General features: G+C 38.0%; 1 protein-coding gene across 1 annotated transcript in view; it reads right to left on the bottom strand.

Annotated features, from left to right (window-relative positions):
- The window catches only part of LOC5571779 (lachesin), a 57,581-nt gene extending 46,738 nt beyond the window's left edge, over nt 1–10,843 (bottom strand). Inside the window, exon 1 of the mRNA XM_001659861.2 lies at nt 9,947–10,843. Coding sequence (XP_001659911.2) covers nt 9,947–10,484 — 538 coding nt within the window. The 5' untranslated portion in view covers nt 10,485–10,843. The remainder of the gene's footprint in view (nt 1–9,946) is intronic.
- Nucleotides 10,844–15,194: the final 4,351 nt, after the last annotated feature.

The raw sequence follows: 15,194 nt of genomic DNA, 5'->3' as shown, positions 1-15,194 counted from the left end.
GTAACTTTCAAGGTGAAAGCGGATTGCATGCATCTGGTGTTGTAATTTTTCATTCGTTTTAAAACACGAACGAATGAAGCATAGCAAGAAGTGATAGAAATGATCGATGACAGAGAAAAGAGAGAGGTGAAGAAATTGCCTGAGCCTGTTAGACAATCCTAAATAAATTCGATTTACCATCGTCACAAAAAGGATCCCGTTTATGGCAGCTGTAAAAGTACCTGTTGTCGAGGTTTTTGTCCGAAATAAATACGAAGAAATGGATATTTTCCAGCAGAAAACTAACAAAAGACCCCAACCCAAAGCAAACAATGGGCCGTCAAGAACCTTTTCTTGAAGGTCTTTTTCAAAACGCGTTGTTTGCTCGGTTTGGTTCGCGCCAAACCTCGTCTCTTATCAAGATATATAAATTGACGCGTCTGCCAATTTCTCCGCGCTGAGTCTTGAAAACATGGACGTAGTCAGAATCCCCTGTGATTCTAAGAAACAAACTAAAGCCCCCTTAGAGTTGATAGATTCCGCTCAAACTTTCATATCAGCTTTGGGGGTGAAATCTCAAATTGGGCGTTGTATACCATCCCCATAGTACATATACCGTCAAGCTACCATTCACCGTGCATTTAAGAAAAATTTGCACTTCAATAAATTGTATAACTTTTCCAATTAATTTGATGCGTACTAGAATACCACTACGTAGCGTGCAATTATACAATAATTCAGGAAAAAATATAAAACTAGTGTTAGATAACAAAAAATACTCTAAAAATATGTTTGAAAATGTCATGCTAAGGTCGCCTCGTACCGTTCTATGTCACCATTTACCGTGCACACTAGTGCACCATTCACCGTGCATATAGTTTTCGTCATGATTTAATTTTGTATCTTGAAGAAACGTTGGTAATGGAGCAACTATGTTGCTAGTAGTGTGCGCACTCATTTTTAAGAGTATTAAAATCTTCATTTATAATAAAAACCATAAAAGTTTAAAAATTTACTAGTTTCTTATTAAAATCGTTATAGGAGGTTTGACTGTATTGTCCAAACCATTTCATATTCACTCAAACACTCAATATGAAGTTTTTTAATCACGACATAACAATAAATCTAATATTACCGAATAATTTCAAGCTTTTTACAGTAATGCACGGTAATGGGAACCATACATATTGAAAAGGGTCCATTTACCGTGCATTTGGGTTTTGACTGAAACACAATAAAAAATATAAATTGCATAAAATTTCATTGCTCATACGATGAAATACATCTAACTAGTAGTATCCACAGTGTAAACTTGTTGAAATTTTGAAAAATTTCATACTCCAACGTTAAAATGAAAAATGGTAATTTTTGGCGTTTCTACTAAGAGTGTTGAGAAATCTCATTATCAAACAGAATTCACATGATTTTGACTACATAAACTAGGTTTTTCAAAATGCTTTGCGACAAAAACTACTTCATTTTATCAGTTTTATCTTGTTTTGCTGACAAAAGAATAATTTGTGAAAATTGTATGAATATTTTGTAGGAATTTGTATATGTGCACGGTGAATGGAGCCCGCACGGTGACTGGTGACTTAACGGTACTAAATAGTTTATCTTACCACGCAAAAGAGTGCTTTTAAATTCGTTTTTGCATGAAATTTGTGAGTAAACTTTTAAGATAACTACGCCTATGCTTGACCATGTATAGAACCAAGCGCATCGAATTTACTCATTTAGCTGTCATCTATCCTCATTTGATCGATTAACCTACGATCATCAAGTTGGCGATTAAATAGCAGTGAAATTATGTCACAAAAACGCCACCTAATTGGTTCAATTAGCGTGGCTTTGCAGCTGACGACGACGACGACAGAAAAACGCGCCCACTTCGATGCGTATGTCGCTTGATCTTGGCAAGCCGGTCCAGTTCTCCGTTACCACACTGCAAAACCATAGAGGCACACAGCTTGCTTCGATCCATTTTCGCTGTGTAAAGAGCCAATCGTCATCAATCTAATCTCTGATGAGAAATTACTGTAAAACGCTAGCCCAAACAAAAGCGCGATCAACAATCAAATGAAACGGGAGTCTGTGTGAGACCGCAAGCGCGGAAAGAGATGGCGGCAATCCCGCGTGACATGATGATCAATTTTTTTTGTCGTCCCCTAACCAACAACATAAAAACTGTCCGTCCTACGGTCCTCCAAGGGTCACTTTGGGAGACGCGAAACGGGAGTGGGAAAGTTACAAAGCGGAGTCATCGACCGATCGCTGCTGAAGCTGCCCGACCAGAGATTTTGTTAATCAGTTAACACGTTTTTTCCTATTAAAATAAATTATATTTTTGCTGGTTAGTGAATAACAAAAATCATAAATTTCCTCTACATTAAAAATGAAACAGAATGTTTTATACTTTAATCAAATATATAATAAGTTATGAACAAATTAAACAAAAATATAACTCATTTTGTTATTTTCCATAATGGAATTACTACAAAATTTGTTATTTTTTCCAAACCTTATTTAAAACTGCCCATATATGTATATAATCAATTGCTCTCAAATCCTTTTTAACAATTTGTTGTTAATTAAAACAAATTTGAAACAACTTTAGTTCACCAACAAAACCAAAATTTGTTATTTATAGAGAATAAAAAATTAATAAAGATACAAGGTGCCTACTTAAATCTACTTTTTTGATTCTCTATTGAGATTCTGCTCAGAGGGTTCGAATACATTGAAAAGAGTTGTTATACATAACAAATTTTAATATATTTGTGATACTATGTTGTTATAAACCACTGGTCGGGTGGGTTTCGCTTCGATCGGATTGGAAATGCGCTCATCGGTTTTATTGTTGTGCACTTTTCCATGGCTGGACTTGAATCCCGGGACCAGAATAGATGCGCTTGATCACGATTAGTGATGCTTTGATGGAGCCAGTCAGTCACAGTGCTATCGCATCTGAAGGGCTGATGTGAAGAGGAACAGGACGGAGACGGAGAGCTGGAGAATGGTTAAGAAATCTTGAGGACAGCAAACCGGTGTCCAGCTGACGTCGCTGCTGGACGTGTTAACTGTTCGAATTATAGGAAAGTTCATTGGATTGCATCGAAGTTGCGGCACGTGTGTCGTCGAAAGAATATGGTGAGTACCTTAGTACGCAACAGCTAGTCCATATTGGTACAGTACACAACATGACTGGCCTGAACATTTGTTTAAAGATGAAAAGCTTGATCTTAAGACAATGTTTCGATTTTCTGTTCATAAGTGGATACAGACATTTTAAAAAATTGTTACATTTAGCTTCAATACTCTCAATATGATTTTTGAAAGTCAAATTCTTATCTAAGCCTAGATATTTAACTGATTCTGATCAATTTATTGGAACCCCTCTTATCGTGACAAGATGTCTACTTTAAGGTTTGGAATAAAGAGCTTTTGGTTTACGTTAGAAAATTTTAAATTAAAAATCTTCCATTTTTGCAGGTATGAAGAAAAGATATCCAAAATTCGTTGCAATCTACTACATATGACACGCAGACTTCGTTTTTTAATGGAGAGGCCTGTGTCATCCACAAACAAAAATTTTCGATATCCCTGAGGTAACTCAGGTTAGTCAGATGTGAATATAGGTGAATATATTGTATACGGGAACTGTGGGTAAAATTAACAGTGGGTGGTAAAATGAACAGGTTTGTGTTCCACGGTAATTATGTTATAAATCTATGCAAAGCATTGCACCATCCTTAATTCTCGGACTAAGGAACCATTCCGCCAACTCTAGGACGATCTAAAACTGTCAAATGCTGGAAAAGTAAACAAAATACGTCTCTTCGTTTTCTTATATGATGTAAATTTTCACTAGTGGAATATAATAATAACAAAAACCATGAAAAATCGTCTGAACCGCGTAGTATATCATATCTTGAAAGTATTTTTACCTTCTAAATTCTCTCCTAAATTGTTTTTGGGGCCTTCCTTAGCCGAGTGATTAGAGTCAGCGGCTTTAAAACAAAGCCGTGCTGAAGGTGTCTGGGTTCGATTCCCGTCAGTCCAGGAGCTTTTCGTAATGGAAATTTTCTCAATTTCCCTGGGAATAGAGTATCATTGTACCTGCCGCACCATATACGAATACTAAAATGGCAACTTAGGCAAAGAAAACTCTCAGTTAATAACTGTGGAAGTACTCCTAAGAATACTAAGCTGAGTAGTCGGCTCTGTCCCAGTGGGGACGTTAATGCCAAGAAGAAGAAGAATTGATAGTTAAGTGAGAGATCACTCAAGAATTCTTACGAAGAACTCACGAGGATTTTCCCTAGTGAATCTTTCTCGAAAATTTCTGGGTATTAAAAAATGAATTATTTTCGTACTTCTCCATTGCTTTCTCCAATAACTCTTTACCAGTTTTCATTGAATTTTTCCTGGGGTCCTGACATAATATAATTATCGAGTCTTTAACAGAATTTTTTTTGTGGAGGCGTAAAAAAATCTCAAGGAATATCTATCAGATTGCTTAGAAAAATCTCTTAGAGTATTCTGCTAGAGAAAACTTTGGAAATTCTGTTAAACATTTCTCCAGGAATACCACCTTCAACAAATTCATACTAATTTCAACTGTTAGTTTATCATTTAAAATTGAAAATTCCACCGATAATTATATTATTCATTCGTTTCCTTAATAATTTGTTCAGGATTTTCTGGAATAAACCACAAAGCTAGGATTCTTTCCACAAAGTCTTCACAGAGTTCATCAATAGTTTTCCAACGTTGCCTTTGAGATTTTTCCTAAGCTAACTCTTCAGATTTTGTCTTTCAGAAAATCTCACGGAAAAGTTACAAGGATTGCTTGAATAATTTTCAGACAAAAAACATCAAGGACTCTAAAGATTTTGACTCATATTCCGAACACTTAAGGCCAGCAGTGATTTCAAATGCATTTCATGGGCTTAAATTAGGTAATATTTGCGAAAAATTAAAATCTCTCGGCACAGCCTAACGGTTAGCTGTCGGGTGTGCCATTAATAATGTTTATTTAAACTTTTTTGTATTGGTTTTACGTAATAGTGTGAAACAATATTTTGATTCAATACAATCTTAACAGCTATCAATGAATAAAATGGATTTAACTACATTGAATTTCAATTGCAATTTTCTGGTAATTTGGTGACATATTTCAGCGAAACATTTCAACAAAATCGTCATACAAAACGGTAAGCAATAACACAGCGTTCAAAACGATTTTAAACGATATTTCCGAGAACTTCTCCGCAGATTCATTTCCATTTTTAACAGAAAATTCTACAAGTTTTTCTTTCAATTTTTCTAACAATCATTTTGATGTTGATTCCTTACATTCCTCCAAAATTATCTCGGAAATATTATTGGTTTTTCAATTCCTTCCTCAAAATTATAAATTATGTAAATATACTCAAAAAACTAGAATTCTTCTTATAAATCCACCATAGATTCATCAAAGTATTATCCGAAACTTTTTCTTCAAATGGCAGGTGTTCGAGGATTTTTGAAGAATTATTTCAATAGATTTACTAAATAAATAATTCATTCTTGAATTCCTCCATGAGTTTTTCCACGAATTTCGTTAGATATTATTTCAGGTTCTAGAAATATGTTTTTCCAAATGCTTAGTTCGAAATTCGTCTTCAAGCCTGATTCGCTGCTGACAAGTAATTTCTCGGCCTATCTTGATGCATGGGAAATTCCTGCAAGGAATCGATCAAGAAAGCTCTTTTTTCTGATCGCAGTACGCAGCTGAAAAGAAATGTCAGTTCAAGCGGGAGTTGCTGTAGAAAATTTCTGCAAGGAATTGGCGGGAAATTTCTTTAGCGATTCCTGTTCAGCAGCAAATCAGGCTTTAAAGAGAAGACATTTTCTTCAAGTAGTTTTTCTTTTCTTCGAAGAAAATATGCGCCGGACTTGGCGACGGACTTGGCGCCGGAGTACATAAATATATTAAAATAAAACAAATTTCTCGAGAATTACCAGCATAATCTTTTTTTTTTTAATTCTATTAGAATTCAAGCACAAGTACCGTGCACCCCCGCTAATTTGAACGGTACCTCATGCAAACCATCGGGGTTCATTTTTAATTTGAACATCTAGTCACCCTAAAAACGTGTTTCTGGTTACCTTTTTCACTGTTTTGTTTTGATTCTGTGTTCCGTTCCACAGCGTTCCATCTCACTTCTTTCCGTTCCATGAGCTTAATGACGTTTGAACCATTTTTAATCTGAACGATGTTCAAATTAGCGGGGTACAGAGTTTCACAGAATTCCTAATATGCTAAAAATTGCTTGAAAAGTTTCTCCTGAATTTTCAAAGGAATATACAGTACACTTTGCACGGCATTCTAGATCACCTTATGAGTCTTTAATGTGTCTTTGGTATTATAGCAAGCTTGGCACGCATTGCCACTATGAAGGCACAACTAGAAAGAATGTGCGCCGACCAACTGTGTAGAGTGACCACCCCCTTGGCAAGAGCATTGGGGCTCTCTGTAGGAAATTTCTTTTCCCATTCAGTAAAGGAGCTTAAGCTAAGTATGCTGTTTCGCTCAAAAAAAGTAAAGAAATTCCTTGACTGAAAGGGTCAAGAAATTTCCTACAGAAAGCCCCCTTTGAAGTGACATTTCTTCTCAACTGCGTACTGCGATCAGAAAAAAGTGATTTTCTTGACCATTTCTTGGGAGAAATTTTCCACGCATCGAGATAGGCGATTCCTTTTCTTGTCAGTAGCAAACCGGCCTTTAAAGTACAAATTTTGATGGAATAAAAACCATGTTCGATTATGGTGGACTTTTTCACACCAAAGTAAATTTCCATCCATATGAAGAAAACTTATCCATGTTGAAATTGCTTAAAAATATCTCTTATGATCTCAGCTTAGTTTTTCGACAAATACACATGCTATTAATTGTCTAAGGTCTAAGTCCTTCAATAATGTTGCCTACTTTTATCGATATTGTTGAACATTATAGTCGTATAATGTATGGATTTCCTAAGCAAATTTCAATACGGAAAAACATTAAATATCACCGGACTCTACAATTTATCTACTATGGGAGTAATACCCAACAAATGAAATTATGCCATTGGAATTGCTTTGCGAATTATTCCATGAGCGATGTTTTGTATTTAAGTCACCTATGACAAACAAATTTGACTTATTGCCAGTAAATTTTCACAAGTCTGTTTGAACCAAATTACCATCAAAAATGCAAATAGGCAGCTATGGAAGTATATTCACCAAGCTGAATAGCCAAAGTTTCAAAAAAGTTTGTTTCTAATGACGAAAATTTGATATTATATACGCCTATGAATGGGGATAGCAGCTCCACCACATGTTCCATCCAGTCGATTATTACGATAAACAAAAAAGTTTGTTTCAGTTTCAGTAATAACTGCTATATGTTATACTTAACTATTTTTTTTTTGCCGAAGAAACCTACGACTAAGTAGTAAGGACAAAGAAGATTATGCAACTTGATGGCTGAAAATCAAACTTATCAGATATATATCAGATAACACTTGGCTCATCAAACGACTGCTTGATGCTGAACATTGATTTAAATTTCAATCTTAAGAACGTCTTCTCAGCTCCTTGCAGGCCAATATTGTTTTTAATTTACCCAACATTGTTTCCAGCTTATAGTTAGATAGACATAGTTACATGGTTTTGATACGCTCTGAATTAATAGTTGGGTGTACACGTATTATGCACAGATTTCAAGTTTACACGGTATTTCATTATCAATATTGATTTGTGCATCAAATTAAGGTAGATAAGAAGTTTAAAATCAAAAAAATAAGAAACATTACGAACGATTTTATGTTATGTTCACACAAAAATCACAATATCTCTGAATGATTTAGCTCGGTTTTTGACTCCCATAAGATTTTCTTAGTCGATCAAAGTCTGCGGCTACGAATTAAAACCATGCTGAAGATGTCTGGGTTTGATTCCCGGTCGGTCCAGGATCTTTCCGTAATAGAAATTTCCTTAACTTTCCAGGGCATAGAGTACATGTTACCTGCCACACGATATAGGGATGCGAAAATGGCTACTTTGACAAAGAAAGCTGTCAGGTAATAGCTGTGGAAGTGCTCATAAGAACACTAAGCTGAGAAGCAGGCTCTGTCCCAGTGAGGACGTAAGGCCAAAAACAAGAAAATTGGAGTGTCAATGAACTGAAGTACAAACATTAGTGTGACACTACTGAATTTCTGATAGTTTTGAACAAATATATGGATCGCTGTCAGATCTTAGTCAAAACTTATATCGCAACTGACAGATTTATAATTTCGATTCGCTACGGTCATCGTGCTGAAATAAAGTGTAACACTAAACTAAGAAACATAGAAACCTGTTCCGATCTAGGGAGGAATAAGTTTTCAACATGCCAAAAGCTAATACATTAAATGATCCATAACTATTGAAGGGACCATCGAGTTATGGAGGTTACGTGTTACAGAACACAAAACCAGTGCAACTGCAATCTAAACGATCATCGACGTAGCCATGAAAACCAACTTTTACTATGGTTCTCTAACTTGATATCGAGATGTGAACTAACGAGTAAGGGAGAGTTTACTGCAGTGCTGTTAAGATCTATAAAAACATCGAATATGCATTTTGTTATACGTAATTCAACCTTTTCTTGGAACATACTTTCGGATATTTGAATGTTTTCTATATTAAATTTTTGAAATGAGGTTCTCAGAACGATGCACGGGTTACCAATCTGTACAAGAAATTGTAGATGTACAAATTGAAAGATGCTTCACCTCAGTAAAATGATCTCACTACATTTTTCTTAACGTTCAACGCTCCGTCATCGTAATCATCGTCATCATCGAAACTTCATAAGCAGTTTTTTCGTTCAAAATCAACAAAATTTACAGAAAAATATGTTCACTGTGTTTCGGTTGCAGAAAAGAGTACAGTGAACACATTTTCCGGTAAATTTTCTTGATTTTGAACGAAAAAACTGCATTTGAAAATTCCGAAATCGATGACGGATCCTGCCCCCTTAAGTAAACACTCAGAAACAGTAAAAGCCAGAGAAATTACTACCTATTTTTTTAGTAAATTTTGATTATCTTATATCTGCCTCTCTCTCACTATTCTAAGAATTTTTATGTTATTTGTAGATTCACCTGGGTTGAAGCATTGCTATGTATGATTTAAAAATCCACACCATGAAGAGAGGCAGATAGAAAATAGTGAAACGTGCATGAACTTTGGCAGTTCGGTGACTATTTTTATTTTTGAGTATTGATTGTTTGGAACAATTGATGCTTCTTCACAGCCAGCATAAAATCATACAAATCAAGCAACCAATGAGCACAGAACAACCCAAGTGCACTGTTGTAACTGCGGAAAGGTCGCGTTACATATGCAGCATCACACCTCATATTCCCATTACATAGTCGCATCACGCTTTCCATTGTGAACCACTACCACCAAGCTCCCTTTAGAGCGCAGAACAAATCAACTTTGGCTTGACGGGCGGTATGCGAGCAACGACGTAGGTACCAACACGGCCCCATCCCCAATGCATGTTATTGTATGAATCATCAACCAGCGCGCAACGCGACTCGCACTCATTCGCCGCCACCACCTCATCTAATGATTCAACAATAAATTCAGCAAACCCCATGACCGGCCTCCGCTACCGCCGCCGCCGCCATTCCCAACCGCCAACTTCGATTAACTCTTTTGTTCTTTTCTTCGCTATGCTGTCGCATAACTGCACGTTTGCCACAACACAACTCTGTACCTACTGCGAGGAACAACTTCTTCTTGATTCGAGGAAGAAATGGACCTTTTTCCGTTCAGTGGATAGAAGCACTTCTCTGTACGCGAGAAGAAACTCGTGATATGAGCGTCTAGAATGATGGATTATTGATGGACTCATAGATAGAAATGATAATTGGTTACTAACCTGTTGGCAAGATAGCGTTGTTCTCGCGACGCCAGGTAATCTGTGGTGGTGGATAGCCCGAGGCGTAGCATTCCATCTGGACGGACTGCCCTTCGGACACAACCAGCGATTGGGTGGAGTTGTCGGAGATGATGGGTGGACGACGAACCTGAAGTTCAACGTCGGCAGTGATTTTGTTGGTCACCGAGAGCACAACCTGGCACTGGTAGATTCCGGCATCGGTTTCCTGGATATCCTTAACCTGAAGGATGTAACTGGACGATGACGGATCATATCGGAGCGAGAAACGGGAGTCCTTGAGAACTAGGGCGCTGCCCGTCGAGAGAAACACTACATCGGACCGATCCCGGCCCGTTTTGATCCAATGGACGGAATACTCTTTGGCATACTGGACGGAACATTCCAGCTCAACCGTACCGCCAATGTCCTTAATCTGTTCTTGAGTAATATACGATATGGACGGAGTTCTCTGGGCAACGCAAACAAGTGGCAGCAGCACGCCAACCAACGCAAACGCGTTCAACTTAGCACGACCCATTTTCACTTCACTTTTCTAAGGTTCACTTGGACATAAAAAACCGTTTTTCCTAATCTTCAATAATCCAGCAATCTAAATCTTGCCTAAAATCTTCAAAATCTTGCGACTCTTCAGTAAGAAACTCAAATCACCACACCCTGCCGTCACCTTATTCTTATATGTCGTCGCGGCCACTAAGCAAGTATTGATGGGGAGGTAGCCAGCTAACGACTATAATACTACACAGAGCTATTACACGTCTCACAAGCACACCGAACCAGTCAGGCTGGTTCACGGAATCCGCGGTTTCGATGTAGGGTAGAGAGCACCACGACGAACCGTTCAAGTCGACGAGCAAACTGCTAATGATTCCAACAGACGAACGACGAACCACTACTGTGAAGCGAAGCGGTGCTTAGATGGAACTTTAACCGTCAGTCGGTGGTTTGTTTGGATCTGCTTCATGTATATCGCTCTACGCCAGTGCTTCCCAAGGTGTGCACCAAAGCTCTGGTTCGCTCGAGCACTTCTTCAGGTGCGCCGCAAATTTATTTACCCGAGCGTTCAAATCTCCTATGATGATCTTGACGTTGTGGCTTGGGCAGCAGTTATACTCGCGATTATGATTTAAAAGTTGTGTATTAAAAAAAAATGCCCGAACTCTTGCACACAATAGCTTGAATTACTGTTTCATGGATTACAAAAAGTTTTCTGATTTGTCTCCAAAATGTTTAAAGTGCTCTGCGAAGAACAAAGAATCGGGGTTTAATGCTTCATTGATTGAAACTGTTGGTCTATCCCATCTTGAGAACATAAGCCATTTTTTAAATAATGATTTTGGAAAAAAAATCACAACTTTTAGTAAACATTTAGTAACAAAATTTGAAAATTCTTTGAACAAACGAAATGAGCCATAACAGAGAGTCTCATTTAAACGTGTAACCAAAGAAAGTTGTATGTTTTATAGGAGGTGACCACAAACTTTTGCACGGAAGTGTAAGTAGATCTTTACACTCAGCGCGTTTTATATAAATGCGCCAGGCCATTCTCAGAAAATTGGAAAAGCAAACACGATCATAAAAAACTTGTGAACCTCTGCTCTACGCAATACAAGCGCATGAATACCGTTCGTTTGATATGTTGTGGAAGCATGTTTTATAAGCCACACGTGAAAGGGCTTTCTCATATCATAGCAGGCGGTAGAAGCTTGCCTGGGACCCCGTGGGAGGAAAAGGATAGTCTATCCTGAGGTGTCCGGTTGAGGGAAGGAGATGGAGAGATGGAAAACAGCAACCATTCAGTCCATTGAGAGGCTTTGCAAAGGTATATGTATGATGTGGCGGCGTTGTGGGTGATTATTTTAATGCACCTGAAAGCAAAGGTGTGCGAGCTTTTGTCATGAAAGTTTATGCTTAGGTTGTTCAGTTCAAGCTGGATATGTGAGATGATGAGAATGAGTAACATTTGTTTTAAATACTATAATTTCTGTTGCGATCGATCAACGTGTATTCGCGTATGCGGAAATCCAGATTTATTGAATTCATCTAACTTTGGATGAACATAGAAAGAATAATAATATACTACAGTCAACTCTCCTTTACTCGATATTGAAGGGACCATCGAGTTAGGGAGGTATCGAGTTACAGAACACAAAATCAATGCAATTACGATCCAAGGGACCATCGAGTTAGCCATGAAAACCAACTTTTACTATGGTTCTCTAACTCGATATCGAGATACGAAATATCGAGTAAGGGAGAGCTAACTGTATAACTAGATGGATTTTTCGGTCCCTTCAAATTCCCATATATTATGCTCTCCATAAGTCAGTGCGCATCGTACCTTTGTGCTGTGCGTGCACAAATTCTCTCTGCTCTTGGAAGTTTTTCTTTAAAAGCTACCTAAAGCAATAAAACAGTACTAAATTAAAAACGGTACTTTTCAGTGCTACTAAAACAGTACTTTTCAGTACTATTTTTTCTTCTATTGATCCCTTTACGATCCTTGTTTGGACAAGTGCCTTTGATTTTTCGTTGAACCCGTTGGCGAAAGCTAGCGGTGGTAATCCTTCTTGGAAACCGTCTTGGAAGAAAACCTCTTTAAGAGGTCTCGTCTTCTCTCGTTTATTCACTAAACATGATTACAACTACAAACAAAAGGAAGGGTGAATCTCTGAATTCACAACATCCTTCCAGAAAAGTGGGATTTAAAACTGTCACGAAACGTGGCAAAAAAGGTAGAAAAGACGTTTCTCCGGAATGCGAACTTTCTTCCAAGGGTGAAATGGATAATGTTGATAATTGCATCGAAATGAGCAATCAGTTCGATGCCCCAGACAAATGTTCCGAGCACCAAATCGAAGCAGTCTCTAGCCCAAGCTCTTTGATTCAAGTGAGGAAGCAAAGAGTGCCGCCTATCGTGGTCAGTTGTTCCGAATTTGGGGGATTTAGGCAGGAGATCTTGAACTCCATTAGGGGAATCAAGGTCTCCTTCCAAATCGCAAAGAAAGGAGACTGTCGCGTTTTGCCGGAAACTCTTAAAGATCGCGAACTTCTTCTCAAACATCTTGAAGAGAAGAAGCACATTTTTTTACTTGTGAACACAAAACTGAACGTTTGTTCAAAGTCGTCTTGAAAGGCCTCTCAAGTAGACCTGTGCGCCGAAATATTTTTCATCGGCGGCGGCGTTAGTTCATTTTTGCACCGGCGGCGGCGGCGTCATCGGCGTCACGTCGTTGGCCATTTTCGGCGGCGGCGGCGGCGGCGTACCTCGGCGTGGGCAAAATTGAAAATAAAAATCTCCACATGGGTCAAACAACAAAACAGTTTGAAAATCCCATTTTCATAGCTTTATGAAAAAATAATGTCTTATCAAATTTTCGGACATATTGATAAGAAACCAATAGTGGCATTTATGATTTTTAAAATGAATCTTCGATTAAGTGTTTTATATTTATGTAAAAATTCATATGTGAAAACTTAAGGTAAAGATGAATCGAACCCAAACTTCAAATTTTCAAGAGCTCAAGCACCAATCGATTAAGTTTTAAGCTTAAACAGATGTTTGGTTCTCCAGATTTGTGCTCTTGAAAATTTGAAGTTTGGCTTCGATTCATCTTCACCTTAAGTGCTTCCAAAACTGGTAAATGTCCACGTTAATGCTAAGATACAAATGATGAATATATTGTATTTTATCAAACATTGATTCATATATGTGGGCTATCATAGCTGTAGGGTGACCGTTCGCAAAATAATACAGCAATTATAAATGTTGCCCTGTATTTGACTATCTTCAATAATCCCTGAAGAAATTCGTAGAATACTTTTCGACAATTTCCAAATATATTTATCTGGCATTCCTAATACAATCTCAAAAGGCATTCCTGATACAAACCCTGAAAGAAACCTTGGAGAAGTTGCTGATAAATTCTTTGCTAGAATTTTTAAAGGAGTTTTCATGCAAGGAACTTATGAAGGTACATATTAAGGAGTAGCCAAGAAGAATACTGAGAAAAAATCTGGGAGGATTCCTGGAGCACAATCTGAAGGATTATCTACTAGAGGAGGTATACAGTCGACTCTCCATAACGCGATATTCAAGGGACCATCGACATATAGAATTATCGAGTTATTGAATATACCGAAACTGAAAACCACAAAATCGAAGGAACCAGAGGCGTCGCGTCCACATGTGCAACATGTGCACTGCACAGGTGACAATTCAATAATTCTCTGAATAATATTAAATTTAGCCCATTTCGTTATCTTTATTATTGATAGCTTGCAAGGCAATTTTCATCTGGCAAAATAACTGTTGGTAAATTTTTGCTATGCAAATTAAATGCAAAAGCGGTTAGTGCGACACGCGATTTGTGACCACATTTTCTCTACGCGCTCAGCATGCTGCATGCTACGCAACATTTTGTTCCACGCTACACTTCGCTGCTGTGACGATGAAGGCCAACGCGTGCACTCTCATCGGGAAACGCGTTGCCTTGTATCGTACACGCAATTCTGTATATGTGGTAGAAAGCTTTTTGAGCTACAAATGCGAGTGTGTAAGTAGCCAAAGCGTCAACTTTGGCCGGTGCACAGTTTTGCTACATTATTACCATTTCGATCGGTGCTAGAGTGCGAATGGGAGAGATAAAGAGAGGAATCAGTCTACGGGAGAGATCTATTTTGCTTGCTCTCTTTTGACTTTGGCGCCTTCAGCATCACCATGCTTGTGGTGTGAAGTCAGGTGGATTTTTCGGGCGGCTGTAGGTAGGAGCGGTAGGAGCTTCCTACTAGGAAGTTTCTTCTCGTTTGGCACTCGCGCTTCTGTTTTTTGAACAATACTGATTAAAAATATCGCTTTTCACATACAGCGCGGGGGTACTTGCAATGGTCAGTTAGATGAAAACCAGAAAATAAACTCAAGAGCGGTCGGGCCCTCCGTCATCGTCAACATCTTGATGCTTGTGGTGTATTTTAAAAGCGAGCATTTTTCAAAAAGTGTGCACTACACGATGCAAAAGTGCACTACCGATCTTGAAATAATTATATGTAAACATATGTAAACTAGGATTGTAGTATTGCAATATTATTTATAAATCGTCACTGATCTTCTTCTTCTTCTTTCTGGCGTTACGTCCCAACTGGGACAAAGCCTGCTTCTCAGATTAGTGTTCTTATGAGCATTTCCACAGTTATTAACTGAGAGCTTACTTTGCCGATTGACCATTTTTGC

The sequence above is a fragment of the Aedes aegypti genome, chromosome 2 (assembly GCF_002204515.2).
Source record: "Aedes aegypti strain LVP_AGWG chromosome 2, AaegL5.0 Primary Assembly, whole genome shotgun sequence".
NCBI classification, from domain to species: Eukaryota; Metazoa; Arthropoda; class Insecta; order Diptera; family Culicidae; genus Aedes; species Aedes aegypti.
The sequence above is the reverse complement of the archived record's forward strand: the minus strand, read 5'-3'. Positions and strand labels throughout refer to the sequence as shown.